The sequence below is a fragment of the Apostichopus japonicus genome, chromosome 20 (assembly GCF_037975245.1).
Source record: "Apostichopus japonicus isolate 1M-3 chromosome 20, ASM3797524v1, whole genome shotgun sequence".
Lineage (NCBI taxonomy): Eukaryota > Metazoa > Echinodermata > Holothuroidea > Aspidochirotida > Stichopodidae > Apostichopus > Apostichopus japonicus.
Window position 1 is genome coordinate 8469629 of NC_092580.1, and position 21114 is coordinate 8490742.

General features: G+C 37.1%; 2 protein-coding genes across 2 annotated transcripts in view; one reads left to right on the forward strand and one right to left on the reverse strand.

The window, feature by feature from the left end:
- The window catches only part of LOC139961761 (phosphatidate cytidylyltransferase, mitochondrial-like), a 33162-nt gene extending 28575 nt beyond the window's left edge, over positions 1 to 4587 (reverse strand). Inside the window, exon 1 of the transcript XR_011791007.1 lies at positions 4513 to 4587. The gene's annotated coding sequence lies outside the window, so the exon portion shown is untranslated. The remainder of the gene's footprint in view (positions 1 to 4512) is intronic.
- LOC139961763 (mannose-1-phosphate guanylyltransferase catalytic subunit beta-like) lies at positions 1211 to 19396 on the forward strand. Its single transcript, XM_071961248.1, has 10 exons — positions 1211 to 1377; positions 3188 to 3328; positions 4547 to 4627; positions 5230 to 5278; positions 6864 to 7006; positions 8600 to 8755; positions 8844 to 8922; positions 10100 to 10227; positions 13026 to 13208; positions 17418 to 19396. The coding sequence occupies exons 2-10, from the start codon at positions 3200 to 3202 to the stop codon at positions 17547 to 17549; spliced, it is 1080 nt and encodes a 359-aa protein (XP_071817349.1). The 5' UTR covers positions 1211 to 1377; positions 3188 to 3199; the 3' UTR covers positions 17550 to 19396.
- Positions 19397 to 21114: the final 1718 nt, after the last annotated feature.

Sequence of the window (21114 nt, forward strand, 5' to 3'; positions counted from 1 at the left end):
GGCGATTTCAAAATGGACGGCTGCTGTATTTGAGCGGCGATCTCTAAGTGGACGGTTTCTGAGCGAACGACCATATCTGAGTGGACGGCGCCTCATGTTTACCCTTTCCGCGTTTCATACTGGCCATCATCATGCCGAGCCTCCCATGCTGATGACATCATAGGTTTCAAGGTCGGAGGTCGAAGGTCTATAACCAAAACCGCCTTTTTGGCTATTACGCGTATACTGAAAGGACAAAGTGGCATAACAACCCTCAATACTTAGGATATTAGACTCTGCAAGTTTCAAAGCACTATAATGTAAAACGCCAAAGATCATGTGATTAAAGAAAGTCGAATGTCACACGTAGGCCCACATGGTAAAACTTGTTCGAAAAAGTGTTTTGCAAGCTACTTCTAAACCGTAAGGCCGATGGAGTTCAATCAATTGGTGGGCATGTGCCCAGGTATGAGATGTAGTGCCATCATGACTTATGGCGTCATATGTCACAGGTCAGAGGTAACAACCTTCAAAACAGCATTTTCGGTTGCTATGCACATACCAAATTACAAGATGAACGAAACTGAACGTCATAAGCTCCATGGGATACAATGTGGTATCACTGCAGCGTAGGTGTACCCAGTATAGGTGCTCCGGCATCCTCACCATACTACCCAGAGTGGAACCACCATGCTGCCCATCAGGGGCGTAGCGAAGGGGTTTTTGTTGGGGGTGTGGAGAATTTGATTTGCCGACCGATCTGGAAGTGGTGACTGAAATGGGGGAGGGGTCTAAGGGGAGGGGGTGTCCCCCTTTGGAAAATTTTTAGTTTTGAAACGTCCTTAGATGCAATCTGGTGCATATTTTAAGTCAAATTTGGCACGGAAGAAGCTCCCGTTCTCCTTTTCTCTATTCAGTTTTCCTTCTTTCTTCCCCTTCCGCTCTCTTCACCTTTTCTCCTTTTGCCGACATACCCAAAGTTTGCCGACAGCGAACAAATTATTGGGGGGTGACACCCCCCCCCTCCCCCGCTCGCTTCGCCCCTGCTGCCCATACCCGAGGTTAAATTTGGCCCAATTCAGTCTTAGGAAACCGTTTAGCAGCTGGTATCGAGCATATCAACGAAGTAGGCGTGTTTTCACACAAGTCGTTATCTACTTACCAGGTGGTTTGTTTACATATCTGAAGACCTCACTTCCGCATACAATGGTTGGCCAGGGATCAAAGTAGACTGTTCCGACGGTTACCACGTAGGCAACCGAACAGTGCATGTCACACGCATTACAACTGTAGACCAATGTACTCTTACGTACTGTACTTCACTGCACGTTGAAGACAAATGTTGGTTTTCGGTCATCAAGTTCTCTTTTGTGAAAAATACGTATCTGCAGGCGCAAGGTAAGTCAGAACTAAGCAGACTATTTTTTCCTATGTTTAATAGGCCCGTCAAAATTACACCAATGGCATGTTACATATTCTCTTTTATTTCGCAGAATCGGCCCATGTAGAGATTAGCCAACCATTAATGAAGTAGCCACGTAGTAAGGTCTAACCATAGAGCAGAATATTAAAAGTTCTTATATTCTGCTCAATGTCTCTAACCAAATGTTGCCTTTACAGAATCGCCGGTACCATATTTACAAATCGAGAATAGGCATGGAAAATTTACCGGGACTAAATCATATACGGAAGCATTTCTGTGATTGCCTGCAAATTTCAATATATTTTAACTTCCAAGTATTTATCTTGTATTTGGAATTTGACCTAGGGCCTGAGTTGGTCCTAATGTTAGGCTGCTATTACTAACAGTCCTAAAACTTCAGACAGAACCAGGAACTTCTGATGGTCTGTGCCTGTTGTAAAAAATTCTGAATTATGTCAGAAGATATTGTTTCCCATAAAGGACCACAATTTGTATCATGTGTTCAAAAATGTTGAATATATGAAATGGACAAAAAGGTTCTTCATACTACTTTGCATCCAATAAAGCAGCATCAACATTTGTACAGGTTTTGATTTCTTTTTAGGCTTTCATAATTACCAAATTCCATAATATAATAGTTAATCACTGAATCTCTAATTTCATATTTCCTATTCTTGGGCACTGATTCCATACACAGTTACTTATTGTTCGAAATATCAACTTCGTGCTAAATTTAATTTCGTACAGCAAACCTAAGAAGCCAAAATTCAAGCGAAACATTCAATGATAAAGAATCATAACAAGGGAGGATCAAATTAATAAGTCTGGAGTTAATGTTATGTCTAGAAATGTTAGAGGTTCAGATAAATGGCTCCTTAGTGTAATTATGCAACCTCTAGGACCATTGCCTTCATATTATTGATGTTAATGGGAATATGTGTCATATCCAAATTGATTAGTTGTTACCAAGAATGCCAAAAGAAGACTAAAGTTATTCAGTTTTACCTGATAGTCAACTAATCACAGAAAATCAACCCAAAATTTTAGAACCCCAACCAAAAGTTAAAATCATCCCAATAACATGTTACTGCACCCATTCAAGCGAATGGTTGAAGAAAGTCATTCTAAATGTTGATGTTCATTATTCTAGGCAATATACGTAATACCACTTCATCATAGTTAATCTGCCTGGTGAGGATTAACTTAAGTTTGTTTCAAATACAAGGCAATGTAGTAAACATTGAACAATGTTCCTTTACATATATCTGTATTACTGATTCCAAGTCTGTGGTTCTGTTCGTCGTTTCCAAGAAGCGATTCTTTTTGAGGTGTATGCACATGATCTGTTTTCTTGCATTAATTATATGTTATTATGTTCTATACATCAGATGTTCACTTACTGAACATTGTAGAGCACTGTTTAATGTTTGCTTACTTAATTCTGTAGTCTCTCATAATATTGTATCTTGAACTGTATTTATACATGTGTACTCTTGTTATCACTCATCAGTTTTTCACCCTGCACATTTGTCAGTTAGATGAAGCTTTCCTCAGTAGTTCAGTGTCATGCTGGATAAGATATAAAATGAGTATATATCCTATCCAATGCTGTTAGCAATATATTTACTACTGGATTAACTTGTTGCAAGAAGTTGTTTCAGGTCAGTTTACATCATGTGCACTCCAATCTATCTAACCTTCCCTAACTGCATGCTGCTCTTAATATCACTTGCCTGTTCCAGCTCTGTATTTTTGACCAATTTCACTGTGTTCTTTCAATTGCAGAGGACAGACAACATGAAGGCTTTAATTTTAGTAGGTGGATATGGAACAAGGTTGAGACCTTTAACCCTAAGTGCTCCGAAACCTCTGGTAGAATTCTGTAATAAACCAATGCTGCTCCATCAAGTCGAGGCTCTTGCCCAGGTAAATATTCTTTAATTATCTTAACAATAACATATCACAGTGCTGATGTTACTGTCCAATATCGCCAACTCCACCCTGACCCAATGTTTCATAGCAAAACAATAGCTTTGAAGGTTTTCATTTCCAAGTCTGTTCCTCACTTTAGTATGGATACTGTCAGAAGATATACAGTAGGAGAAAATGTGTGCTATCTATGTAGAAGATGGCTTGGGCAGAGAGAAGTGCATTCAACTAACATTGATGGCACACCACACTTCTCAAAAGCCTTCTTCCACCAGAAGCCTTGAAGCATAGCCTTGAAGATATTGTTGAGAGGGTCACATGCGTGCATTGTTTATAAACATTGACTTGTGAACAGAGAAGTCAATATATGAAAATTGGGACTTTAATAAAACAAGAAATCAAGGCTTGTGACAAAAGGAGCTCTACTAATGATGAAGCTGTGCATTGTGCACCCAGATTTAGTATATACACACAAAGAAGGCCTTAACTTGATAATTATTTAATTAAGATTGATATTTTGATCAATTAGCAATGCTTTACAAGTATAAAAATTGTATGGCAGTGAATATCATGTTTTTTGACAGCCAGATAAAACCGCAGATGAAAACCACACATGTCTAAAAGCTGGTGACTTCTGCTGAGACATTTTCATTTTCAAATATTTAATGTTCTCTGATATGATTTTTAAGGCACAAAATACATTTCAGAGAGGAATTCAATGTCACTGGAATGTACGTATTTGAAGCCACAGTGGGGGGGGGGGGGGGAGTCCAGTGGTTGGTCTTAGTGAAGACATAGTGGTCATATACCCAAACTTTGTGATGAGATCTGCAAACTGCTTGGATTGCCTACTTGATCAAGTTGGTGATGGAATGTTATTTCATGTTAGTATTGTATTCATCTTCACCACAATTAACCAGTGATTTAAATTATGAAGAAGGAAATATTGATTCAGTAAAAAAAATTGAAGTCAAAGATAGATTTACCAGGTATGACATCACAAAGTTTTGTGTAATGCAAAGTGAAGAAATTTCAAAATTGAATTATCTTAGAAATTGACATGCTATCACTATAGCAGTTGAACCAATGTCTATTTACTTGCTCTAGTTATGAATGTTATGAGGAGGACTGATGATGCCTGACATTAGATATTAATACCATATTCATAAAAGATCACTTGCCTTTCTTCTGATTGGTATTTCCCTTTGTCTTCAGGTTGGAGTTAAAGAAATAGTTCTCGCGGTGAGCTACAGAGCCGAACAGCTGGAGAAAGAATTGAAAGCTCATGAAAAGAAGGTACATTTGCAAAACTTTAATGTGACAATAGTTTACTCTTCTTTCACCCATCTCCACACATTAAAATGCATCTTCCAAATTCAATGTCTTAGGAAGTCCAAACCATTCTTCTTTGTTGATTGTTTCCATGGAGTAGTGGAGTGGCAAGAAAGTTTGATACATGGTTTGGCAATAAAAAGTTTGTATTCCAATAAGAATAGAGGTGTGCCACTTACTTTGTGAGTAATTTGCTAAATCTATGGCAGTTTGTTAAGTATAGTGATGATCACATATTTACTGTAGGCTAGCATTGTCTCATGTTTGTATGTTACCTTGAGTAAAGCAGAATGCATCAGACATTTAAACAGTCTACTGTGAGTAAAGTTGATGGCAGCAGATAATTAAACAGACACAGTGAACTACTGTTCATCTGTGTGCAGTGAACTGCTGAGAGCTTTCACATCACAATGAGATATGTAGGCTCTACAGGTATATCTTACAACAAACTAATCATATGCTATGCTCTGGTTCACTTTAACAGACAAGTAATGTTGCATGAAACTTTTCACTCTATTTGAATGTTTCAATATAAGCTTTTATGGTTTCTTCTTCTTTCTTGCTAGCTTGGAATAAAAATCACCATGTCACATGAAGAGGAGCCTTTAGGAACTGGTAAGAAGCCTATAGATTTAATGTTAAGAGGCTGATAATTGACTGACATAATACTGTATGTAGGTGTCACATAAAGAGGAGCCTTTAGGAACTGGTAAGAAGCCTATAGATTTAATGTTAAGAGGCTGATAATTGACTGACATAATACTGTATGCAGGTGTCACATAAAGAGGAGCCTTTAGGAACTGGTAAGAAGCCTATAGATTTAATGTTAAGAGGCTGATAATTGACTGACATAATACTGTATGTAGGTGTCACATGAAGAGGAGCCTTTAGGAACTGGTAAGAAGCCTATAGATTTAATGTTAAGAGGCTGATAATTGACTGACATAATACTGTATGTAGGTGTCACATAAAGAGGAGCCTTTAGGAACTGGTAAGAAGCCTATAGATTTAATGTTAAGAGGCTGATAATTGACTGACATAATACTGTATGTAGGTGTCACATAAAGAGGAACCTTTAGGAACTGGTAAGAAGCCTATAGATTTAATGTTAAGAGGCTGATAATTGACTGACATAATACTGTATGTAGGTGTCACATGAAGAGGAGCCTTTAGGAACTGGTAAGAAGCCTATAGATTTAATGTTAAGAGGCTGGTACTTAATTGACATAATACTGTTTGTAGCTTGGTATTAAAATCACCATGTCACATGAAGAGGAGCCTTTAGGGACTGGTAAGAAGCCTATAGATTTAATGTTAAGAGGCTGGTACTTAATTGACATAATACTGTTTGTAGCTTGGTGTTAAAATCACCATGTCACATGAAGAGGAGCCTTTAGGGACTGGTAAGAAGCCTATAGATTTAATGTTAAGAGGCTGATAATTGACTGACATAATACTGTATGTAGGTGTCACATAAAGAGGAGCCTTTAGGGACTGGTAAGAAGTCTATAGATTTAATGTTAAGAGGCTGGTAATTAATTGACATAATACTGTTTGTAGCTTAGTGTTAAAATCACCATGTCACATGAAGAGGAACCTTTAGGGACTGGTAAGAAGCCTATAGATTTAATGTTAAGAGGCTGGTAATTGATTGACATAATACTGCTTTTAGCTTGGTGTTAAAATCACCATGTCACATGAAGAGGCACCTTTAGGGACAGCTAATGAGCTAGGAGATAAAGTGCAGGATCTGTTGATAATTGACAATATGATAGCTAGCTGTCTTGTCACATGAATATGAACTTTATGGACAGGTTAAAAGCCAATAGATTCAATGCCAGGATAGTAAGCCACTTGTTACTTCTCCATAATTATATTCAAATTTAAATGAACCTGACAAAGAAAACCTTGTCTTTCTCAACCACCTACTGTACCTTCTTTGAATAATTCATCACAGGTAATTGGAAGAAGAAGCTAATATTGTCTACTGTAGGTTCACGGCAGCAATAGAGAATTCATAATAATAGTGAGAACCAATGTGTCCTATTATATTACTCTCATAGTGAGGGTTTACATCATCTGTCCAGTAACATGACATTTGCTGACATCAGTTGGGGTACATACATTAATATGTTCAATAACATTTGAACATTATTCACTCTAACACATTTCAGAGTGTCTTTTCTTTCTTTCTGTGCAGCTGGTCCTTTGGCTTTGGCCAAGGGCATCCTGTCAGCAGATAATGAGCCATTCTTTGTTCTAAACAGTGACATAAGCTGCGAGTTTCCATTCCAAGAGATGTTGGACTTCCACAAAAACCATGGCAAGGAGGGCACCATTGTGGTCAGTATTCTGATCTAGATATTTTGAGCAAACCCTGTTTTTGTGACTCGTATTTTTCATCAATGAAATGGGGAGCTTTTTTATTGAAATAAATGTTAAAGGATGACCTTTGGTATAGATCAAGTGCAGGAATGTCACAGGCCAAAAATAACAGAAAAGCTTTAGTACACAGTATGTTGCTATAATATCTGTTTTGATTGCAAGGTGCTCATCATTAAAAATGGGGAATGTCTGGCATTCTGTTGTACGGCCAATCAGTGATATCAGCTGGTCATTTCTGGCCCAACTGCATTTATCAGTCCTTTGTTGTATTTATTCTCATTGCATTGTCAAAATATGTGTATTGAACCTCATGTCGACGAGAAAATACACAATGGTGTTTAACTTGTGCATTTGCGCTGGTTGTGACCTGTCTCATGGAAGTCATTCTTGTTGGTCTAAGTTAATTTGAATCAGCATTCTGATGTGGCTGGCTGAAGCAGTGCCTTGTAATATAACACAGGTACCAAAGTAGTTAAGCATTTTGAATAATGTTAGGGCTAATGTAGAAAGTCATTAGAGAATTATAGGTTTTAAAAAAAATTGGATATTATGCTAACTGGAGCAATGAAGTTTTTGTTGTGGTATATATCAAGAAGCTAAATAATCATATTTTGTCATTTATTGGTTATAATGTTGAAGGTTCAGTATTAAACTTTGCAATCGTTATAATGTGTGTTTGCACATATGTGTGTGTATTTCACAGTGCATTTATTAATGTGACATAGATCTCTCAGCCAATAATAACATATCTTAAAGGGATTGCAAGCTCAAAATTGATAACAGAAAATTTCCTTTTACTCATACAATATATGTGTCTACTGTAAATTTCACATAGGATTTTAATAAATTCTATACTTGTAAACCCTTCCCAGTGAATTACATAGTTGATGCTTTGTCAACATGATAACTGATTCCTGAGACCTTTCTCTATATGTTGGGTGCAATAGTCAATGTATGGCTTACCACACTATGAATATGTTTAGGCATTACTAAACATGTTTGTTTTCGGGTTACTAATATTTGAATATAAAACTACTGTGTCATGAACGAGTTAGCAAAGAGTCTTATGAGGTATATTACCAGCAATGAGAAGTAATAGAATCAAGCTGAAGTTGCGGGCCCCTCCTTCTACCAGAAGGGAGAGGATCAAAAACATTGATAGGTGTATTACATTAAACCTTTTAACCACATTGGATGCAAAATGTTTCTTTGCTACCACATTGAATGCAATATATTTTATTCCCTAATATCACAATATGTTCATCATTGAATAAAATATGGTAATCCTTAACTACCACATTGAAAATTAAGTATATTTCCTTAATACCACATTGAATACATTATACTTTCTTAAATATCACATTGAAACTATTATATGTTTATCATTGAATAGAATATGTTAATCCTTTAATATGACATTAGATATTCCTTAATAACACATTACAATATGATCATCCTCATTAACACATTGAATACAGCTTATGGAAGACTTGTAGATATCAAGAAATTAATGTTTTAATATCTAATCTTTATTTATCTTTATATTGACAGGTCACAAAGGTCGAAGAACCCTCCAAATACGGTGTAGTTGTTTATGATGATACTGGTAGAATTGAAAGATTTGTGGAAAAACCTTCCGTTTTTGTTTCAAACAAGATAAATGCCGGCATGTACATCTTTAGTCCAGCCATCCTTGACAGAATTGAGGTGAGTTGACTCCTGAAGTTATTCATCAATAGCAAAGGATCAGCTAAAAATAGGGGCTATAATATCTCTTTCTGTTTTTACTTCATAGTTGAGACCAACATCAATTGAGAAAGAAGTCTTTCCTTTTATGGCAAATTCTGGTCAGTTGTATGCCATGGAACTTTCAGGTAGAGTTATTTTGGATTTTTATCACACTCTATTAATCTTTTGACAATGAAAAGCTTTTTAATTATCAGTTGAATGCTTCTGTTCCGATGATATTTGTAATTTTCAGGCACATATGACCAAAGTTTATATGACAATGCATACAACTTATAGAGTGTCATGTTCATGATTACATCATTCAACCACATGCCTCAAATTATATGTATACAGCTAACAGATCCTGATGCCCCTTTATGTCAGGCATTCAGTGACATGACTCAAGTGATATATACCTAGGTTACAAGTCCTGATGCCCCTTTATTGCAGGCATTCAGTGAAATGCCTCAGTTTATATATACCTAGCTTACAAATCTTGATGCCCCTATATTTCAGGGATTTAGTGCCATGCCTCAAGTTATATATACACCTAGTTGATAGAGCATGCTACCCTTTTATTTAATGCATTCATTGACATGCCTCAAGTTGTATACACCTAGCTTACAGATCATGATACCCCTTATTTCAGGCATCTAGTGACATGCCTCAAGTGATATATATCTAGGTTACAAGTCCTGATACCCCTTTATTGCAGGCTTTCAGTGACATGCCTCATGTTATATATAACTAGCTTGCAGATCTTAATGCCCCTATATTTCAGGGATTCAGTGTCATGCCTCAAGTTATATACACCTAGTAGATAGAGCATGCTGCCCTTTTATTTAATGCATTCATTGACATGCCTCCAGTGATATATAGGTAGCTTATTGATTCTCATGCCCCTCTTATACCTGACAAATCCTAGATTACAAACTGTGATTCTTCCTCCTCATCATTACTGGCCTAATATACAACATGTAAATCTCACAAGAATATCATCATTTGTACATGTCCTGCTGTCAACACATCGGAGATGTCTAGAAGTGCATTAACAATAGTCTGGGATATATTCCTCTGTTAACAACTTTCAATGCTCTTCATGTGCAAAATGGACATTTGCACTGAAACGTTATTTTTCAATTTTATAGAATATATGTAGTATTTCCTACTCAATTCTTACTAATTCTGAAGTCCCAGAAAGACTCAAATTGTGATTTCACACTTTTCTCTTTTGTTGAGGTAAGTTTGTAGTAATCGTGAATGTTTCTGATGTACATGGAGTTTGCATTGCTTAGATGTATGATTTTATGATTTGCTTTTCAGGATTTTGGATGGATGTTGGTCAGCCAAAGGACTTTCTGACTGGTATGTGTATGTACCTAACTAATCAAAAACAAAGGTCTCCAGAGAGATTGTACAATGGACAGGGAGTGCATGGCAATGTACTTGTGGTAAGTCCCTATGGCTTCAACTAGCCAATTATCAAATACAGAAAGTGCTATTGATGAAAATACTTTGTTGAATACTACTATTACTATCTTTTTGATTCCTTGCTGAAGGAATCTATACGATGGTGATTGCATATGTCTGTGTGTATGTGTGTATATGTGTGTGTGGTTATGTGATGCCCTGGCTCGTAAATACAATGACTCACCAGGAGTACAATGCATAAACTTCAAAGTTAGTAAGTAGATTCCATTGGTAAGTTCTTGGCCCATTTTTAATTGAGGAAAGTCATTTGTGTTTCAACACGAGGCAAAAACTTGAAAACACTGTAAACAAGCTCACTGAGAAATTCTAGCTTTGATGAATCTCGTACTTGGTATATAGGTTCCCTTCAGTAAGTTCATGCCTGCTTTCGTTACTGGGCAAGGTCATTTGAGGTTATTAAATGTTGAAGTCTGAAATCTTTGTAAACATGATAACTCTAAAAGTAGAGTTTGGGTGAACCTCATAGTTAGAAAGATGGTGTCCCACTGCGACTTGGTTGTAGTTTGCTTTTGGTAAACATAGTTGAGTCAACTTCAGCTCAGTTGAAGTTGTGACATTACTGGTACACTACGGGTTAAATGCGTAATTTTCACAACGCCATATTCTGTGGATGTTTTTGCATTAACTTTTTCATCTGGAAACCGCAAAGATGATTTCACTTACAAAATTGGCAATCAAGAGCTGAGTCCAATAATTGATACATGTGAGTTGTGCTTTGGAAGTGTATGCCTGAAGGTATTACCTGACTTGCCATTATACATAGCCACTGCTTGTTCTAAAGAAACCAAGCATGTGTGCACTCTCCTTGCAGATAACAACAATACTATAATTTATATACTGTTCATTCAAGGTTGACCGCTAATGTTATATGGTATACAGATAACTCATAACCAATCTATGTTCAAAGCAACACTTTCATCTCTTGGGGAACTATTGGAATATACTGTAGTATTGCCAGAATTTTAAACAATACAGTACGTCAAGTCATTCATTAATCAACACAAACAAAGGTATGAAATAAACCCTTTATGTACAGAGTTGTGTTTGTAATTCTTCATCATTTCTTGCAAGTAGTCTAGAAGAACTTGTTAGAACACAAATACTCAGTGCAAATAGTTTCTTGTGACAGTTTGAAAATCATAGGAATGTTATGACCAATCGATAAATTTAAATCTGGGTTTTCAAATGAAAACCGATAGCTTTATGACATTTAGGTAAATGTTGAAATACTGTAAGTATAGTAAAGAAATGTCCCACTGGCGCAATATTCTGTGAAGATACTGACTTCTGCTTCAAATGCTTCATTCCATGGAACTTCAATGAAGCTAAGTTGAAAACACCAGTTAAGTCAGAAAATTAATCTACAGTTGCCTAACCATCAAATAGGCCTATATTCAGAGGCAAACATACAGGGGGGGGGGGGGGGGGGTAGAGGTCTCACCCCAGTGAAAATCAATAGTTGGTCTCAAATTGATGGTAAGTTGGTCTCATTTTGAATTGGTGCCATGGTCATTGTGGTCTGAATGTAAGAATAATAAAAGAAAAGTATATAACATTTATATATATTCGGCTGAAACACTTACAGGGGCTTCCCCTTCAAGCTCCCAAAGGAACTTTTTAGTACATTCTGCTGGAAGATTTGAAATTTGAATCTATTGCGGTCATTTGCACCATGGAACAAAACAGTATTCAAATCTGTGGCGGTCAGTTACACCATGGAAACGAAGAGTATTCAATCTGTTCATTCAGGTGTACCATGGAACCAAACAGTATTTGAATCTTTTTGTGGTCAGTTGCACCATGGAACCAAACAGTATTTTGCTCATTTTGTGATTGATATGGGGGAGGGGTATAAGGGGAGGGGATGCCCCCTTCCCTTTGAGATATTTTTGAACAATTGAAGATCCTTGGATGCTATCTGGTGCAATGTTTTGCCAGTTTCATCATTATCATATGATATTGTATTATCAGCAGATTTTGTTTCCTGTTTGAATTCTTTTACATGTTCTTTTACATATTATATTGGAAAGACAAACACAGTGCTCTTTTACAATTGTTCCAGTAGGATGATTCTTGTTTATTGTCCATTGTCTGGACTTTAATACTTTTGACGAACTTAACTGATGGACAATATCAACTTTCATATTTTGTAAGACAGCCAGATGTGCAGTGGCCTAAAAGACAAATGCTGTTATTGCAGTGTATTAGCAGTGAAATAATTATTAATAGGAGGCGTGTATCGGTACGATTGCTAGCTTAGCTTCATAACATGCTGTTCGTGCAAAAACTTAGGACGAATCATAGAAAGGATGAGAAGGAATGTTGTCGACGTCGTTGTGCATACGGTGCGTAACACTCCATCGAGTGCGGTTAGGTAGGCAATATGTATTTTATTACGCAGTGGCACACTCTCGGCTTGTTAATGGCTATATGCTAAATTTAGCTAATTGCATCTGCCAAACTAAGTAAGTAGCTGAATCAGTAGGCCTGAATGTTACAACGATTATAATCAAGTTAACTTAGCTGACAAGTATTCAAGATCAAAAGAGCACTGACAAAATACCATGCTAAAAAAACAACAGTTTTCCTTTTGTCGACACTGAAAGGGGGGAGCAGCTGCTGCCCCCCTCCCTACTCCCCCTGGCTACGTCCCTGGTACATAGTAGATTTGAAACATATCTTGAACAGTCAGTGAGGAGATGAAATCTTTCTTCAAGAGCTTATTTAATTTCTCTTGCCTTACTTATACTTCCTATAGGATCCTTCTGCCAAGATAGGTAAGAATTGTCGCATTGGACCAAACGTTGTGATTGGACCAGATGTAGTTGTGGAAGATGGTGTCTGCATCAAGAGAAGTACAATACTGAGAGGGACGACTATTAAATCCCATTCTTGGATCGAATCATCAATAATAGGTTGGAGATGTCAGATTGGCCAATGGGTGAGTTTATTGCTTCTACAGTACTCAGCATGATTTAAAAAATGTATCTCGAGTTAGACAGTGGTTTGGGTGAGTTTAATAGAATTGCTGATAGATTGCTCAGTTTGGTTTTAATGATATACGTTGAGTTAGCCAGTGTGTGCATTAGTAGACTTAAAATGATTGGTTGGGTTTGGCCTTTTATTCCTATACATGACTTATTACTACTGTTTTCACCATGTTTGAAAATTATAGTCGCCTCTCAAACATAGATCGTGCTAAAGGTGAATTTCTGACTTGATTTCAACCATTTATTGTTGCTGTTATTGGCTACATATATATATATAGGATTTAACTTGTTTAGCTTTCAGCCTAAGGTAGGAAATACCGTCATACGTCTCTATGTTGTGTCATTCCATAAGTGAGATTTGAAAGTTATTGCATCACATAGAATATTGGTCTGTGTGGCTGCATAATTACCACATTGTAAAAGAGATGCTACATGCATATTCATCAGAATGCATGAACAGATTAAATAATTAGCATGTTAAGTCAAGTATGACAAGTGCAGGTCTGGATTCAAATGTGGATCTTATTAAGAAAGTATATTAACTGGGATTTATTCATGTGTGATTCTTTAAATAACTAGATTTTCCTTGTAAGAAGAAGTAGTTAGGTATGATTTCACATCCTATACAGTTTGTAATGTCTCAATTACACCATGTGATCTTACATTGCAATTACATAACCTCAAAATGGAAACTGAGACTGCTTTGACTTCAGTTGATTTAAATGTAAGGAAATTGAAAGAGCTACTGTTTAATGATTGACATTTGTCAAAGTACTTTAGGGAGCTCTTCTATGATAACAGCCTGATATGACAACTAATAAAAGCTCTTGATTGTTAAGATTTATCAGTGATATATCAAACCATTCACATTTCCTGAATGATTAATATGTATGATATAGTAGTGTGCAGTGAAAACATAAGAAACATGAGAAACTTCTAAGCTTGGTTATGAGGGAGTAATATTGAATTTATACTTGTGAATGACAAATACTGACCCAAGAGTGGATCTGGAGGTCAAGATGCAGATTAATTCTGAGGTGTCAAGTTTTCTCTCTTGAAAAAGTTAACTGTACAATTCACCAGGTGGTTCCAAGTGGGGGGGGGGGGGGGGGTATAAACCAATGAATACACAGACAGGTGTTGGTTGGTCATCGCCAGAGTGTAACTGTCTCCTGTATGTACTCAATACTCAATTTAGCAAACAAGTCTTGTACATTTGGAAGCTCATATCCCTGGTTTTCAATCAGATTAGTTTCTTTTTTCTAGTCCCCACAGACCCTAACAGATCTTGCTGCCTTAGGTTCATATTTATTGTAGGAGACGCCCATTCACTCAACGTAACAGCATTAATGATATCTGCCTCGATTAGTCTATTAAAACTCTTGTTCTACTCGGCCAACGATGGAATACGGAACTGCCCTACTCTTTTGTTACACCTGATTTGCATTTGGTTTCAGTTTTAGGGAAGCCGCAAACCACTTGATACCTGAATCTTTGTCTGAGAAGAGTTTACTATGCTTCTGTAGTAGCTCACAAAAACCGTGTGGATATTTAGGTTGGGGAGTGTGAAGAACCATACTAGCAGTATTAGGTTTACTACAGGCAGAAGTAGCATTCTTGGTACTATGACTATTCACATTTGTTGGCTTAGGGTTCAGACAATATTTGGTTTCAATCTAACTTAATCTGGCTAAGCAAATCTTTACCCAAACAAGGGCGGGCATTTTACCTTGTACAACAATAATATCAGCAATTTGGGTGGGGCCTGCTTTAAACTTAACAGGAACACTAATGTAGCTTAATGTAGAAATTGATCATGTAAGGTGATATGTTAGAACCTCACTGTGGTTGACATTGTAAAGTCCATAGCCTTGATTCTGGTCTTCTTCTTGAACACTGTTGAAATACAAAGCCTTGATTCTGGTCTTCTACTTGAACCCTGTAAAGTCCATAGCCTTGATTCTGGTCTTTTTGAACACTGTTGAAGTACAAAGCCTTGATTGTGGTCTTCTACTTGAACACTGTTAAAGTCCATATCCTTGATTCTGGTCTTCTTGAACACTGTTGAAGTACAAAGCCTTGATTCTGGTCTTCTACTTGAACACTGTTAAAGTCCATCGCCTTGATTCTGGTCTTCTTGAACACTGTTGAAGTACAAAGCCATGATTCTGGTCTTCTTGAACACTGCTGAAGTACAAAGCCTTGATTCTGGTCTTCTTGAACACTGTTGAAGTACAAAGCCTTGATTCTGGTCTTCTACTTGAACCCTGTAAAGTCCATAGCCTTGATTCTGGTCTTTTTTAACACTGTTGAAGTACAAAGCCTTGATTCTGGTCTTGTTCTTGAACACTGTTGAAGTACAAAGCCTTGATTCTGGTCTTGTCTTGAACACTGTTGAAGTACAAAGCCTTGATTCTGGTCTTCTTGAACACTGTTGAAGTACAAAGCCTTGATTCTGGTCTTCTACTTGAACCCTGTAAAGTCCATAGCCTTGATTCTGGTCTTTTTGAACACTGTTGAAGTACAAAGCCTTGATTCTGGTCTTGTTCTTGAACACTGTTGAAGTACAAAGCCTTGATTCTGGTCTTGTTCTTGAACACTGTTGAAGTACAAAGCCTTGATTGTGGTCTTCTTGAACACTGTTAAAGTCCATAGCCTTGATTCTGGTCTTCTTGAACACTGTTGAAGTACAAAGCCTTGATTCTGGTCTTGTTCTTTAACACTGTTGAAGTACAAAGCCTTGATTCTGGTCTTCTTGAACACTGTTAAAGTCCATAGCCTTGATTCTGGTCTTCTTGAACACTGTTGAAGTACAAAGCCTTGATTCTGGTCTTCTACTTCCAGGTTACTCAACCTGGGGTCCGCGGACCCCTAGGGGGTCCGTGAAATTTATTTGGGGGTCCGTGAGGGCAAAGAGGTCCGCAGGGGGTCCGTGAAAAAATAAGGGTCCGTGAAAAAAATAAGGGTCCGCGAAAGCTGAAGAGGTTCGTGAAAAATGGAATGAGAGATATAGTCGAAGGAAGAAGTATGTATGCCTCTAGAAATCTAGGCTAGGCTAGCCGTCAATATGTCGGACCCTGATGATCAGACCGTATCGTCAGTAGTCGATAAATGTTGAATCGTGCGTTCCCCGATGAAAACAAGTTATATAGTTCCTCATTGGTATACATTCGGTGAAGTATGGATAACATGCCACCCGAGTGTTGTGTACAACTTAACTGCACACTATACATCCTAATATGCAGAGCAATAACTATGATGAACCACTGTTAAAGTCCATAGCCTTGATTCTGGTCTTCTTGAACACTGTTAAAGTCCATATCCTTGATTCTGGTTTTCTTCTTGAACACTGTTGAGGAGTCCTTTCTACTTACATTTATGACACATAACATCATCATATGGACAATCTGCATGCTTGTGTTCACCACCACAACCTCTGCACTTGTAACGGAATGTTCCACCACTTTCAGATAGTTTCGAGCGAAAATGTGACTTTGCTTTATAGAAAGCATTATTGGCATGTACGAGAGATGGGTTAAGGTAATCTTTGGTAGCGATAGAAGCTATTTTGTCTGCTTAGGAGCTTGGTCATTGCATCTTCCAGTGTTAGATCAGCCCTTGAAAACAACTGCGTTTGAGTTTTGGACATTTTGGCATGTAATCCAGACACAAGATGGTCCCGAAGTGCTTCTTGTAGAAAGTTCCTCACTTTACAATGAGTGCTAATATTTTTAAGTCTAACTATGAAGGATGATACAGAATCATTCTCACTTCGTGTAGCAGTCCAGAATTTATGTCTTTCAGCAATGACAATTGGACACGGAGAATAATGATCTTGCAAGAGTTTCTTCAGATCTACGTATTTCTTACAACTCAGTAGGTCAGGGCTACACAGGTTTTTTAATAGTTTATAGGTGTTGGCTCCCACGACAGCTACAGTAGTAAGAAACTTGTATGTTTGTCAGCTGCTATGCCATTATAGCTGCAATAAACGCATCGGTCACAATAATCTTCAAACTATTCCAACTTTTCTTCGAATACTCCAATGTTTCCGAAAACTATTGAGTTTGCATAAATGTTCTCTTTTAACCCAATGCTTGAATTCCTTCTAAGATGCGCATCTTGATGTTCCTAAAAGTTGTATATTATTTCTTTGATAGGTACGGATGGAGAATGTCTGTGTTCTTGGAGAAGATGTTATAGTGAAGGATGAGCTGTATATAAATGGAGGAAGAATCCTGCCCCACAAATCCATTGGAACATCTGTTACAGAACCCCAGATCATCATGTGAAAGCTGAATTGCTTGTATAACATTCCAATCTTCATCCTTTCCTGTTCTGTGTTGCTGCATCTCAGGGAAGCAGTGTAAGCTGCCATTCATTTCAAAATTCCTCCTTCTTGTTAATTTTAGGATTGCTCATAGATAGTTTAGCATGGCTGGTTGATTCCAGAAATTATTTGATAGTATACATGTTAAAATAAACTTGTCATTTAGCCTCTGAAGAAGATCCTGCTAGGATCGAAACGTCAGGCCAACTTACTTTTACACGATAGTATACATGTTGTTAGATACCAATCTGAACGGCCTTAAAGATTCTCTGTTTATGCCAGATTTGTTAATTTATAAGTAATTAATATATAAAAATTATATTTAAGTTATAGTTTTCCTTGCTTTTTTGCTTTACAGTCATGATGTAAGGTGCTCTTTTTTTTACCTCCTGTGCCTTATACTGTAGGCCCTAAGTTTTTTTTCTGTGCTTAGTTCAATAAATGTGCTACTTGTGTGGGTCTATAGGAGTAGTCCATTCTCAAGTCATGAATATCCTGCACAATGAGGAGATATTATAAACATGACACTTAACCTGCCTAAATAGTAGACCTAATCATGCAAAGGAGTGTGTTTATGTGTGTACCAGCTACCATCTGGGGGTTCTGCAACACCTGTAGAAATGGGGCATTATGGTGGCTAGGAATTTGTATCATGCAAATATTTAACTGCTTTTGTGCTTTTTGTCTTATTGTGTCACAAAAGGCTATGTGCATAGTCATTAATTATTATAGTTATTAATTACAATAGGCACCAAAGTGAAAGCCCAGGCATAGTCTTTAATGTTTGAACATTTGAAATTACTATTAAGCAATTACTAAGAAATTAATAAGGGGAAAGCCCTAGTGTTTGCAATTTTAAAAGCAGTAGGATATTGCTCCCAGTGTAACAAATATATATCACATGTGGAAACAGGACATTCTTCTGTGATTAACTGTATAGTGATCTCCTCATTCATTAGTCACTTAAATGGTTTGCATATTTAGCAGCAGAGTCGAGGTAGCATGTTATCAAAATATTCAAGATATGATTTATCTTTGTGACTGAGATGAAAATAATTAACAGTAGATTTGTTTCATGTTTGCTTTCAAATGTAGTTGCCTATTAACACTGTCAAACTATTATATGCAAAATTTGTGCTGAAATTGTGGCTATAATTAGCTGCTAGTTTGGTGCTAAATTGAATAGAAAAAAAAATCATGCTTTTTTACTTTATATACTGATGTTAGTACTGCTATTGAAATTGAAAGGTCTGTTGAATGTCAAATGAATATAACTCAGTGATATCTGTCTTTGACCTTTGACCTAGACACCAGATACATCTGTTGCATATTCATATTTCAAGCTAAAACCATTTGTCCATAATATTTGGAGTGTTTATTATAATGTACCACAATCTTTAGTAATGTTACTTTATGAGAGCATTGCCACTGATTGATAAGAGTCTTAGAATTATGGACTAGGCCCAGAAGTTTGTACAAGTTAACATAATCTGCACAAGTTTGAGCATTTAATTTTTTTAGAAGATGAGTTGATATTTATGTACATGAAAAAAGTATTTTGTATGAGGCAGAAGTTTTATATTATATATCATTACATTGCACTACAGAATGAAAAAGCAGTCTTACTACTACAATAGTCAATTGAAGCTACCTTCTAAACAATGAGAACATTTTTATCCGTTTAAATCTGCTTCTTTAATGTTCTGTTCAGTGATGTTTTACCTACCCCAACCCCACCCAAGACATCACTAAATGTACCCAAACCCCACCCAAGACTTCAATAAATGCAATGGCCTTTGAAATTAACAACTTGTTTTCTTCTTTTTTCAAGTTTTTTCCTAGTATTTACAGTCTAGTACTAAAGGGAAATGAGCCAGGTCATTACTTTTGCAAAAAGGTATGAATTATTTCTTCTGGCTGAAAATGGTACACATAGCTAACAGTATTACCCTAAAGCTGTATTTACTAGTACTTAGTCTTATCACTAAAGGCATGTACAAGTTGTAAGTCATTTATCTAGTAGTAAGTCTTGCTGTGAAAGCTATATACTGGTATCAAGTCTTACCTTATCTAGTAGTAAGTCTTACTACTAAAGCTGTAAACTAGTACTAAGTGTAACCACAAAAAATGTCACTATGATCTCATAAATTTCTTTGACATTAGGGAAGGATGATTTCCACAGTTTAGTTTGTATGATGGTCATGTGGAGGAATGATCGCTGCTTTGCTGTGCTAGAATTATTAATTCAGCATTAAGCTGGTTTGTCTTTCAGAAATGATTCTGGGGACATTCCTTGATTTCAAGGCTTTGTATAGGCTTAATACTCCCGGCTTCATCAAATCTTTGTATTTGCATCATTCGTATGTGATATAACGAGCTATGTGAGTGGGCTCCATTACATCTAAATCTCAACATTTCTATTAGAATCACATAGCTTGCAACTCAACCTTTCTGTTAGAGTCACATAGCTCACAACTCAATCTTTCTGTTAGAGTCACATAGCTAGCAACTCAATCATTCTGTTAGAGTCACATAGCTCGCAACTCAACCTTTCTGTTAGAGTCACATAGCTAGCAACTCAACCTTTCTGTTAGAGTCACATAGCTCACAACCCAACCTTTCTGTTAGAGTCACATAGCTCGCAACTCAACCTTTCTGTTAGAGTCACATAGCTAGCAACTCAACCTTTCTGTTAGAGTCACATAGCTTGCAACTCAACCTTTCTGTTAGAGTCACATAGCTTGCAACTCAACATTTCTGTTAGAGTCACATAGCTAGCAACTCAACCTTTCTGTTAGAGTCACTTAGCTCACAACTCAACCTTTCTGTTAGAGTCACATAGCTCACAACTCAACCTTTCTGTTAGAGTCACATAGCTCACAACTCAACCTTTCTGTTAGGGTCACATAGCTAGCAACTCGATCATTCTGTTAGAGTCACATAGCTCGCAACTCAACCTTTCTGTTAGAGTCACATAGCTAGCAACTCAACCTTTCTATTGGAGTCACATATCTCACAACTCAACCTTTCTGTTAGAGTCACAGAGCTCACAACTCAACCTTTCTGTTAGAGTCACATAGCTAGCAACTCAATCATTCTGTTAGTCACATAGCTCGCAACTCAACCCTTCTGTTAGAGTCACATAGCTAGCAACTCAACCTTTCTGTTAGTCACATAGCTAGCAACTCAACCTTCCTGTTAGAGTCACATAGCTTGCAACTCAACCTTTCTCTTAAAGTCACATAGCTTGCAACTCAACCTTCCTGTTAGAGTCACATAGCTTGCAACTAAACCTTTCTGTTAGAGTCACATAGCTAGCAACTCAACCTTTCTGTTAGAGTTACATAGCTTGCAACTCAACCTTCCTGTTAGAGTCACATTGCTTGCAACCAGAATACTTTCTTTATGGGTCACATTGTCAATGACTTGAATATCTGAGTTTTTTGAAGATACACACATTGTCTGTGATAGCACAGATCATCATTTTAAGAGTCACATTGTTTGTGACAGGAAGGAACTAGAATATC